Below are 13,138 nucleotides of genomic sequence, written 5' to 3'. Positions count from 1 at the left end.
TTCTTACTGGGCTGTAAAGCTCACACCCCTTCATTTTCTTTTTCTTCTCAGAGTTATAAGATGTCCATGGTTGGCTATGGTATGGATTTGTGAGTGAGCGGATGTATAGATAGGTACCGTTGATACCTGATCAGAGGATTGAAGGAATGTTAATTATAATTATGTAAATTTTATGAATTATTATTGAAATTAATTGTTATGAATGTTAAGATTGTAATGATTTATTTTGGCCTTGCATATTCTTTAGAGCTTGCTCTAAGGAGTGTGCGGCCATCACGTATCCGATCCGGGTGTTGGGTTCGGGGCGTGACATGGTATCTCAATACGGAGATGCTGTCCCAGGTGCTCACGTCTCCAATGATCTAGAGTGAGGTTCTTCGATAGATCTCGCCCTCGCCTCACCACCGATGGAGACCGGCCTGAAACAATAATAAATAAATCATTAATATGATAGCTATCTAAATAAAAAAATTAAATTTTATTATATAAAAAGTATAGTAATACCACTTGAACCCGCTTCACTCAGACCCTCCTCACTCGGACCTGTCTTACTGAGACCTGCCAGTGCAGGACCCTCTGGCGATTCTGCGGGTACAATAGTGAAAATGGATGAAAGTGCCTCAGTCTCAGAGGTAGGCTGTGAACACGAATATTGTCATCTATCTCCTAGTACCATACCTGCAATTCTTGACATATAAATGAATATAATATGAAACAATAGTAGTAAAAAATAAATTTCATTTTAATGAATAGAATTATATCGCATACCATTATTACAAAAGAAGATTCAACAAAGAATATAGATCTACTCATCAATATTCATATCTTTCTCGATGTGTAGGTCCTCCTTCAAATCACAATGGAGGCAGTCCCATGGAAGCAGCTCCGCAGATAGGGCTGGAAGTGGGTCGGACCGTGAGGAGGCCCATCGGGCCGGGCTTCAGACTCGCCCCCAAACCATTCAGGCCAGGCTCTAGCCAAAAAAATAGGGTCCATTTGGCCATTGAGCTGGGCTCGCCCGACCCAGAACCAACCCGATTGGGTTTGGATCGATTAACCCCCCTCTCCCCCGACCCCGACCTCAACCCAATCCATATTTTAACTTTTATATATATAATAATAATTTTTTATTTTTTTAAAATATTATTTTACCTAAAAATATTTTTTTCTTAATTTTTTTTTCTAAACATTTTTTCCTAACAATTATTTTTTTTCTAAATATATTTTATCCTAAATATTTTTTTCTTAAAAATTATTTTTTTTCTAAACATTATCCACTCGTGGCCTGACCCACCCCTCGTGGCCTGACCGACCCCCATGGCATCGTCGCCGTCACCCACCCCCTGTCGCCCGCACTCGGCCCCCGCTACCGTAGTGTCGGTGCTGTCACCCACACCCCGTGACCCAGACTCGGACCCCGCGACCCCTGCTCCTATGGTGCCGCCGTCGTCACCCACCTAGTGCCGTCCGGACTCAACCCCCAAGACCCTTGCTCATGCGGTGCCGCCGCCATCAACCACCCCCCATGACCCACCCCCCACGACGTTGCCGCCCTCTCCAACCCCCTGCTATCCGGATCCCAACTCGGATCGTGATCAGATCCCGATCTGGATCTCAATCCAGATTGGAATCTCGATCTGGATCCCGACCTCGATCCAATTCGGATCATGATTATTTTATTATTATTTTTATTTTTTTTCCTCCTCATTTCTCCCTTTCTTTCCTCCCTCCCCACCTTGGCCGACCCTCCGGCCCCCGTGTTGCCCCTGATCGTCCACCCCCACCCCACAAAACCCCCACCACTCTTTGGCCTCCCAGCCCCCTGCAACTCCCTCCACCCGTCGTGCCACCCCCTCCGCCCTCCGACCTTTCGGCCCCCGTGTCGCCCCAGGCCGCCCACCCCCACCCCTACAACCCCCTTCGTCCCCCGACCCCATACCAGCCACCGTGTCGCCGTCGGCCGCCCAACCCCACCCTTGCAACCCCCTTCGCCCCCCGACCCCCTCGCCCCCGTGTCGCTCCCGGCCACCCAACCCCACCCTTGCAACCCCCTCCGCCCCCCGACCCTCTGGCCCTCGTGTCGCCCCCGGCAGCCCACCCCCACCCCTGCAAGCGCCTCCACCGCCGATGGCTCGATCAACCAAAAAAAAAGAAAAAAGGGTGGGAAGAACCTTTACCTCCGGCGGACAGCAATGGTGGTGGCGGAGAAGCCCACGGCAATGGCGGTGGATGGCAACGACGGTGGCGGTGGTGGAGACATGATCGCCGGTGGGAAGAGAGGGGGGGAGAGCTCGGAGAGGGAGAGAGTTTTGCAGGGGGAGAGGGAGAGGGAGAGGGGGGGAGAGCTCGGAAAGGAGGGGGAAGAGCTCGTAGAGGGGAGAGGGAGGGGGGAGAGCTCAGAGAGGGGAGAGAGAGGGGGGAGGTAAAGGGTTTCGCATGAAGAGACGTCGAGTTGATGTTTAATAAATGAAAAATTATTAGTGATAAAAATTTTCATCGCTAATACGCATATTAGTAACGGAAAGCAATTTTCGTCGCCAATAAGGCCCGTCAAAAATTTTCCACTAAAAAAATTTTTTTCTAAAAAAATTTCATCCAAAAAATTCATGAAATAACTTATTGGCGATGGAAATAAAAATATGTGTCGTTAATAACGGTATTAGAGATGAAAATACAATTTTCATCGCTAATAAGTACCAACCAAAAATTTTTTTTTTCTCTAACAATTTTTCTATCAAAAAATTAAAAAAAAAATATTTTTAAAATAATTTTTCTAACAAAATTTTTTTTCATCTCTAATAAATTTTTTTTTCCATTAACAAATTTTCTCTTCACAAAAATTGATTAAAATAATATTTTTAAAATTTGATTGCTGATGAAAAATCAATTTACATCATAAATAATTTTTTTTAAAAAAAAATTAAAAAATTTAAAGATTATTTATGATGAAAATTCAGTTTTCATCGTTAATAATTAAAAAAAAATTCTTCCAAATTTTTTCAGTCTAAAAAAATCTTCTCAATAGTAATTTCATAAAAAAATAATTTTGAATTTGTTCATCATGAAAATTTTCCATCCAAAAAAATTTAACAAAAAAATAACATTAAAAAATTATTGGTGATGAAAAATAAAATTAATTTTTTTTAATCTAAAAAATTTTTGGTCTAAAAAATTTTTTCAAAATAACTTCATTGAAAAAATTAATTTTCTATTAATCAAAAAAATTTATTTAAATGGTTAATTTACATTTTTTTTTCAAATTTTTTTTTCAAAAAAAATATATAAAAAATATAATTACGATGAAAAGTTTAATTTACGTCGCTAATAATTATTATAAGAACGACTCTTTAGGTTCTATAATGGAATGGGCACTATGGGAGATCGATAGTTTTGAGGTCTTTGATTTTTAAGGAGCTCGTCTTCTTCTTGGAATCCTCATTTCGAAAGTTAGAGTATGAGAATATCATGATGATTTTAAAATCGTGAGAGAAATCTATCAAGATTGAGATTTGAAGGATAAGGTAGAGACAGAAAGTTAGAGGTCCAGAAGCTCGTATATTATATGTGAGGATCGAGTTTGAGAAATTTAAGAGGAATTGTGTGAGCATCAAAGAGTAATTAACCAGAATCAAAACAGACCTATGGGTAGTGCAAGTTATATTATAAAGCACAAGCTCACATTTATGTTTTGCATTACTAGAAAGATGAGTGCTCGTATTATTTGTCTTCTCATGATTGAAACTCATACAGAGATTTATTTGAGCATCGATCGATGCAGAAAGTATGGTACTTTCGAGATTGTGAAAGTCATGCTAGAATACGCTGGTTAACTATATGGTTTCTGCATGAAGGGAGGCTCCATTTATGTAGCTCAAGGCAGATACTCCATCAGAAAGATTCATTGATATCACTAGTAATAGTGACAGCGATGAACAGATGAATTTTACGTCACAAATAAATATATAGCTTATTTTATTCAAAAAGATCTATTCATTCTACTCCGCGAATATTACCCACTTTCATATGATTTTTTCATACAAAAAATTCGATCTAGATCATAACTCATATTTACTTCTTTACCATATGAAAGGACAAAAGATATATATAGCTGCTACAAAAATTAGATACAGTTGCCTTATACAAAATCAAAATTTTAAATTTTATGATTTTTTAAATATTAACGATGAAAATATTTTAGTCATAAATAATTAAATATTTATGACGTAAATTTTTTTCATCGTAAACACTAAATTATTTATGATAAAAAATTTTCATCGTAAATAATTAGCCACTTTTGATTTTTTTAAATTTTTTATTTTTTACATATTGACGTCAAAAATATTTTTATCATAAATAATTAGGTATTGATGATGAATTTTTTTAATCGAAATACTTGATTATTTACAATGAATAATTTTCATCATAAATAATAAGTAATTTTTAATTTTTTTTAAATTTTTGATTTTTTTAAAATCTTGACGATGAAAATATTTTCATCATAAATAATTAAGTATTTACTATAATTTTTTTTCATCATAAATATTCGATTATTTATGATAAAAAATTTTCATCATAAATAATCAATAATTTTTGAATTTTTTAAATTTTTTATTTTTTTTTAAATATTGACAACAATAACATTTGCATCATAAATAAGATTATTGACGATAAAAATAGGTTTTCTTTCAGAAATACATAAATTATTTATGATGAAAATATTTTCATCTCTAATATTTAAAAATTTAAAATTAAAATAAATGATAAATTATTTATGATGAAAATATTCATCTCAAATAATAGGTATTTACGATAAAAAAAATTTTCGTCACTGATACATGACTATTTGCAATGATAAAATATTTTTATCATAAATATTAAATTATTTATGATGAAAATATTTTCATCATAAATAATTCCGTCATAAAAAAGCTGTTTTCTTATAGTGCAAGATGGTACCTTGTTTGAAGCCATTACTCTTAAACAACTCTAGGTTTCCCTTTTTCTGACACGAGAAGCATATGCACACTTATAGGGCATTTACATAAGAGAAAATTATACATGAATATGTATAAAAGTTTAGGAAAAAAGTAGATACCGTTACACATTTTTTATTGGTAGAGCAGGGGGACTATGTATGCACGTACATAGGAAGATAATACATAAGATATCTCAAAAATAGACTTCCAATCATCCTTAAGAATGCATCAAATCTAGAAAGATGCCAAAGTTGGTGCTAATCTAGTAAGAAAGGCAATGCATGCTTAAATTTCATCATCCCAGAACTCCTTAATTTTGTAAATGCGTTGAGGGTGAATAAAAAATTTGGCTCTTAGCAGCCTAGCTTGTAATTATAAACTAAAAATTTCTTATGAATAGAAATTAAAATAATTATCCTATTAGAAGGGCAATATATTCCTTTACAATCATTATATAACAAAGCTTTTCCTCATGCTCAAATTGATGTAGTTTAAGAAAGCATGTGTATAACATAATAAATAAATAGCAATAGAAGATTGTGCATATCGAAGTGTTAATGTTGTAGATAGAGTATCAGGCTAAAATTATGCTCTGACATTTAGTATGATGCTTTTTTGAGAAAGGATATGAACCTAATAATGATATAAGCAGCCACTAACTTACAGACAAGAAACCAACAAAAAATTTTGAGAGAATAATTAGCATGACTTTAGTTCAATGTTAACATCGTTTGATTGACAAAAATGCTGGTTATTGCCTAATTTTTGATATTCAACTGCCTTTTCTCACTTTTTTTATGGATTATAAATTTTCTACACTGAAATATAACCCGCATCAAGTTGTATTAAGAAGTAGTAATAAATCAACCAGAAAATATTACAAAATGTAATTATGACAACAAGAATCATGCATATCAGCTCGATAAACTCAACTATTATAATTTCAATTACATGGACTTTTAAAGAGCATGTTTTCATGATACAATTTTGCAATTTTAAAACCATAATTTTTCTACGAAACTCCTAGTTTCAATTCTGCATGCTTCTTTCCAGCGGTTCTTATAGTCAGGTTAGCTCATTTTTAGGCTGACTTTCTATAGTAAGTATAAAGCTTTATGGACAAACAGCGGATCCATCAACCTAAGTAAGAAGATATATATTATAACATTAAATAGCATTTCTTTTTATTGCAATGCCTTATTTTAATTCATTCTTCTACTATCATTTCAAAACTTAAAGCAAGCAAATGCATACATAGAGGAATTTAACTGATTTCTAGATTTTGCATTTTGCTAATGCATATCTTGAGAAATCGCATAAGAAAAAGATATTGCGTCCATCCAAGAATTGTAGCAACAACTTATGGAAGATGCGAGAAGATGTATATGACCATATAGTAAATGTGATGGATTTCTTAAGAAAAATACTAATTAGATTTTCCATAGGGTAGCTTTTATGTTTTGCTCATGTCTCTCATACTCAGGATGAATTAGATCAATTTGATGACATGCATGGGATATTGCAAGATGTATTTTCAATGGTACATCAAGATAGTGTGACAGAAAATCTAGCTAATGAGCATATAGAGGAGTCTAATATTGAAGCCAAGAAATTTTATAAATTGGTTAACAAGGTCCATCAAGAATTGTACCCAAGATGCAAGGAATTTAGCAAGTTGGTTTTTATAGTCCAATTATTTCATAGTATAAGAATTGTTGGATTAACAAACTATTCACCATATAACCCTAGTTGCTGAGAAAAGCATTTCCAGATAGTGAGCCATTGTCACGTACCTATTATGAAGCAAAAAATCATAATTGGGGACCTTGGATTGGTTACAATAAAGTTCATGTATGGACCAATGATTACATGTTTTACTGGAAAAAATTCAAAAATGTGCCATGTATGGGGCTTCTACGTGCAAAGCATCTAAGAAGCCTTTAGATGATGATGGAACAACATCATGTGAGACCAAAATTAATTTCTATAAATATTCTATACCACTTTTCCTTAAAATCAACACTTCATAGACTATTTATATCATTAAAGACAGTTTCATCATTAGTGACATGGCATAAAGAAAGCAGATCAAATAATGGGAGGCTGAGACATCTTGTAGACTCTTCAGCTTGAAAAATATTTGATCACTTGCATCCTTCCTTCTTCATAGAACCTTGAAATGTTATATTTGGATTAGCAAGTGATGGTTTTAGTGACAGTCTATTGTTTTAATGCCATATAAGTTACCTCCGTGGTTTTACATGAAACAACTGTATATTTTGTTGTCTTTGCTGATTGAGGGACCATCTATAAGTAGAAATGAAAATAATGTATACCTAAAACCTCTCATAAAGCAGTTATAAGAATTAATTTTCAAAATTAGTTACTCCATCTGGAAAATAGATATGGGATCCATCATTTATTTCATTACCATTTCTCTCATTTACTTCTCATAGAAAACATGATAATCTAACTAGGAATTTATTTTTTCATGCATGATTACCCCTACTTAAATGGCCTTGAATATATCTTGAGGCATCCTTATCTTTTCCTCCTTTAAATTCTTTTCACTTTTACTGTATATTCTTTCTCTAATTCAATAAAATGGGGGAAATGATTTACTTCCTCCTTAACCATCTCCCATAAAAGAAGGAAAATTGTGGGAAGAGATAACTCAATTAGCGAAAACCAGTTTTGTTACTGCCCATTTTAGGCTAGTACAATGCAACACTTGTTCCTATAAATGCCCAATTCCCATGGCTCTTTTCCACCAAAGACTACTCAAGCCAATTTCAAGAGAATTTAGACTGAGAGAGAGAGAGAGGCGGGGGCAATGGGAATATCAAGCTTAGTCTTATCTACGATCTGCGCCATGGCTCTTGCCCTGGTCTCTATCAGCCAAGCCCAAAACTCCCCACAAGACTTCATCAATCCCCACAACGCTGCCCGTGCTGCGGTTGGCGTTGGGCCAGTGTCTTGGAATGATGCGGTGGCGGCCTACGCGCAGGACTACGCCAACAAGAGAAAAGCCGACTGCCAGCTCGTCCATTCCAATGGCCCCTATGGCGAGAACATCTTCTGGGGTGGTGGCCCAGGATGGACGGCGACCGTTGCCGTGAACGACTGGGTCTCGGAGAGGCAGTACTATGACTACGCTAGCAACAGTTGCGCCGTAGGGCAGGTTTGTGGGCACTACACTCAGGTGGTATGGGCCAAATCGGTGCACATCGGTTGCGCTCGCGTGGCATGCGATAACGGCGATACCTTCATTACATGCAACTACGATCCCCCGGGCAACTACGTTGGGGAGCGCCCCTATCCTTAGTAAACTTGAGATGAATTGTAATTAATAAGATGAAGTAAGGTTAGCTTGTGGTTTCTAAGTTCTGAAGTCTGCCATGAAATTTGACATTTAGACAATAAAATGAGGCCTATGTTTCATTACACTTTTCCTTTTGTTGTATTCGTTCTTTTCGAATGGTTGAAAATATGTTTGTGGAAATTATGATCTTTTTCTTCGTCTTCTTCTTTCCATCTCATGTAATCTATTCAGTTGGTGACTTTATTAGATTACGCTTTCGTCCATTTTTTTCCTGCTCTAACTCCTCTCTCTTTCTTGTCCTTCTTTTTCTTCTTCTGTTTCTTACTCTGGTCTTCTCTTTCTTTTCTCTTTTATATCCATCATTGCTTACAGTTGAGTCATGGAACACTTTCTTCACCTAGCTTTTACTACACGCCTAGCCTCACTTTTATAACAAGAGAATTCTCCTATTCATAATAGATGACTAAGAGAGCATATGCAAACAAGGCAAACAGAGAAAGCTAAAATGAAGAAAAAATTATCTTCATATTTCTTGATTGAAAAACTAATAAGGAGGTTCCATTTTTTTTTTATACAAATGAAAAGGACTATCTAGAATTTAAAGAATGATCTAAAATGCTAGCTAAGCTGTACAGATTAAGAAATGATTCATAGCAAATCTTTTCCTTTTCTTGCTAGCTAAAATAAGTAAGTAGATCAGCTGGATAACAAATCTTTGACGTCCTTTTGAGTAAGTAGACCAACTGGATAACAAATCTTGGTTGCCCTTTTCTTGCTAGCTAAAATAGATGGATATTGTTGTCCTTTTCTTGCTAGCTAAAATAAGTAAGTGGATAACACATCTTCATCCCCCTCTCAAGCTGGAGGCTGGTGAAGATCAACCAGACCAAGCTTGGACAATATAAATGTAAAGGCAGCAGCAGACAAAGATTTAGTGAATACATCTGCCAAGTGAAGACGAGATGGAGTGCGAATAGTTTGAAGAAACCCGCTGTTTACATGATCCCGAACAACATGACAATCTATATCGATATATTTTGTACGTTCATGGAACGTTGGGTTGTTACTGATGTGAATGATAGCTTGATTGTCGCAATGCAATAGAATGAGAGTATAGAGGGAAATCTGAAAATCTTGAAGAAGAAATGAAATCCACTTGAGCTCACAAGCTGTGCTGGCCATGCTTCTGTATTCGGCCTCAGCTGAAGAACAACTCACAGTCATTTGTTTCTTTGATTTTCATGAGATAAGAGCAGAGCCCAAAAAGATACAAAATTTCATGATTGTTCTGCGGCTTGTTGGACATGCTGCCCAGTCAGCATCGCAATAAGCTTGAAGCTTGAAGGATGATGCTGCTGAAAAAAATACTCCCTTGGAAGGACATCCTCGTAAGTATTTGAGAACTTATACAATAGCTTGCCAGTGAGGAATCTTTGGTGATTGAAGGAATTGACTGAGTTGTTGAACAGAGTACGTAATGTCTGGTCTAGTCAGACTTAAGTATAATAATTTTTCAACAACTTTTTGGTACTTTTCTGGGTCTGGCATTAAATCTCCCATATTTGGTGATAAACGAAGAGCTTGTGCCATGGAAAAAGGGGCATGTTTAGCATTAGAAAGCCCAACGTCTTATAGCATGTCAAGTATATACTTGCGTTGGCTGATAAACAAACCTTCTGATGATCGAGCAAGTTCAATACCTAGGAAGTATTTAACATATCCCATGTCTTTAATGGTGAATTCAGCATCAAGAAACTTCTTAGTGGAGAAAATGGAATGCTCATTTGTACCGGTGATAAGGACATCGTCAACATAAACAAGAAGAGCTTGAAAATCATCTCCAGAGATAAATAGATAATGATCAGAAGATGACTGAGTAAAATCGAACTCCTTGAGTTTGCTTGTAAACTATTTATTCCATTGACGTTCCGCCTATTTCAACCCATAAAGGGATTTAATAAGCTTACACACCTGGCCATTGCATGCCTTTGTATAACCCTCCGGCGGTATCATATAAAGATCTTCATCAATGAAACCATAAAGGTATGCATTGTTGATATCAATTTGATGAATAGGCCATTGTTTGGCTGAAGCAATGGCAATAAAAATACGCACCGTAACTATTTTAGCAACCGGCGAAAAACTGTCTATATAATCAATTCCTTCAATCTGGTTATAGCCCTTAGCTACCAGCCGGGCCTTGAATCTATCTACTGTGCTGTCCGGCTTGTTCTTTATATGATATACCCATTTCGAAGCTATGGATCTTTTTTCTGCTGGAAGTTCAATCAACTGTCATGTATTATTGCGCTCGAAGGCATCCAATTCTTGATTCATGGCTTGAACCCACTGGACATCATTCTTAGCTTGATGATAAGAAGATGGTTCCTTGACACTTGATACATTAGCAATAAAAGTAAGATAATCATGATTAAAGGTAGGAGCAGAAATGAAATGGTTATGGGGAAAAGATGTACCTGCAGAACCATCTTGATTAGGAGGTAAAACTATTGGTAAAGAATTGTCATGTGTAATTTGTGCTACAAAATCTTGTAGCCAAGCTGGTTTTGAGACCGTCCTTGTACTTCTACGAAAAGGTGCAATAAGAGGTACAATAGGTGGTGTAGGACATGACTCTTGATGAGGTGATGGTGGTGGACACTCAACTGGAACATTGGAAATAGGGTGAAAAAATCATTTTGTGTAGTCACAGGTATAATGGGTACAGAAATTGTGGATGAAGGATATTGACTAGATGATGAAATGGAAGGCTCATGTTTATAAGAAAAAATGGACTCGTGGAAGACTACATCTCTTGACATAAATACTGTGTGTGATTTGATATCATAGACCTTATATGCTTTGTACCCAGATGCATATCCAAGAAACAGACATTTTGTAGCTCATGGTTCAAATTTTGTTTTATGTGGCTTGGTGTTGGTGGCAAAACATAAACAACCAAAGACTCTAAGGTGTTTATAATCTGGTAATTTGTGATACAAAACTTCGAAGGGTGTTTTCCAATTTAAAACCGAGGAAGGTAATCTATTTATTAAGTAGACAGCTGTAAGTATGGCTTCACCCCAAAATTGTTTAGGTAGATGGGAATGAAATAAGAGTGCTCGAGCTACCTGTAACATATGCTTGTGCTTTCTCTTAACTACTCCATTTTGTTGAGGTGTGTGAGGACAAGATTTTTAGTGAAGGATCCCTCAATCTTGGAACATAGATTGGCAAGAGGCATTGATGAATTCTGAGCCATTATTCGTGTGAATGAATTGCACTTGTTTCTAGAATTGTGTTTCTGTTAAATTCAAAAACATAGTGAGATGAGATAGGGTTTGGGTTTTATCTCTCCTAGGTAAGCCCAAGTTGTTCTACTAAAGTCATCTACAATGGTTAGAATAAATCTTGCTCCAGTGATTGTATGAATATGATATGGTCCCCATAAGTCTACATGTATCAATTCAAACACAGTTTTACTAGAAATTGTACTGATTGAAAAAGATAATCGCTGCTGTTTTGACAAAGGACAAACTTCACAAGGTAGAGAATCTTTAATAGAAATATTGATATTTGGAATTTTGAACAATGTAGACTTGGATACATGACCTAAACATTCATGTCGTAGAGCACAAGAGTTTGTGACAGACTGAACATTATTGCAACTTTTATGAAAAACAAACTGTGAAGGAGTATGTGTGAATGATAAAGAATCAAGCTTGTATAAACCAGCATGTTCTTTTCCAATAGCAATTATCTCCTTAGTCCAATGGTCCTGCAAAGTACAATGAGAAGGAAAAAAATAAACCATAGTATTAGTAGATTGTAGAAGTTTACTGACTGAAAGAAGATTGTACTTGAAAAAGGGCACATACAACACATCTGTGAGAGTTATTTTTGGATGTAAAGAAATAGTGCCTATACATGTAACATTCTGTTTGGTCCCATCGGGTAAGTATATGGGTGAAGGGTTAGGTGGTCTATGTGGTTGAGAAAATATTTGTATATTTGAGCATATGTGGCTGGTTGCACCTGTATCAACTATCTAGATACTAATATTTTCATTACCTTTGCTAAGAAGACACCAATGAGGTTCATTACATGCAAAGTTTGAATAATTGGCAGTGTTTGGCTCCATGGTCACCTTCCCTTTCATATACTTTGCTATTTCTTGCTAAATTACGGTGGATAGATTGGCGCTCTGATCACTTGGCTGAGATAGAGGATTGAGTGGATCATCATCCATAGGGGTTTCATGAACTCGGACTGTGTATGCCTGATTCTGTTGATTAGCACGTTTTTGCTTCAGCTCCTTGTACCAATCTGGGTAGCCGTGTAGTTTAAAACATGTGTCACGCATATGATCTTGTACCTTACAATGGGTACAAAATCGATCCTCCTTTCTAGCAAAGTCACGCTTTTTGTTGCCACTAGAATTCTGACTTTTTTGAATATTAGCTTCTTTTGTACCTTCAGCCTTCAATTCTTTAACCATCATTGCCCCAGCGTGATCCATCGAATCTGAAGTAGAGAGAACTTCACGCTGTTTTTCAACACGAAGCACCATAGAATATGCTTTATTCACAGCAAGTAATGGATCGAGCAGTAAGATCTGGTTGCGGACATGATCGTAGCTATCATTCAAACCCATAAGAAATTGTATCAACCTATCTTCATTCTCAATATTTGCAACAATTTTTGCAGCCCCACATGTACAGATCGAAAAATTCCTCAAGCAAGATAACTCATCCCAAAGCTTTTTCAGCTTTGTAAAATATACCATCACCGATATATTTCCTTGAGAGAACGAGCTAATTTCTTGTCTAATTTGGTAAAG

General features: G+C 36.3%; 1 protein-coding gene across 1 annotated transcript; it reads left to right on the top strand.

Moving 5' to 3' along the window:
* The first annotated feature begins 7,809 nt into the window (after nucleotides 1–7,809).
* LOC105031941 (pathogenesis-related protein PRB1-3-like) lies at nucleotides 7,810–8,301 on the top strand. Its single transcript, XM_010906244.1, has one exon. It carries the CDS (start codon nucleotides 7,810–7,812, stop codon nucleotides 8,299–8,301), a length of 492 nt encoding a protein of 163 aa, XP_010904546.1.
* Nucleotides 8,302–13,138: the final 4,837 nt, after the last annotated feature.

Source organism: Elaeis guineensis, chromosome 2 (assembly GCF_000442705.2).
Source record: "Elaeis guineensis isolate ETL-2024a chromosome 2, EG11, whole genome shotgun sequence".
NCBI lineage: Eukaryota > Viridiplantae > Streptophyta > Magnoliopsida > Arecales > Arecaceae > Elaeis > Elaeis guineensis.
Note: the sequence above shows the minus strand (reverse complement) of the source record. Positions and strands in the feature narration are given on the sequence as shown.

What these genes read in the sequence shown, in the direction of transcription:
- LOC105031941 (XM_010906244.1), top strand. Translation starts at nt 7,810, where the DNA reads ATGGGAATATCAAGCTTAGTCTTATCTACGATCTGCGCCATGGCTCTT.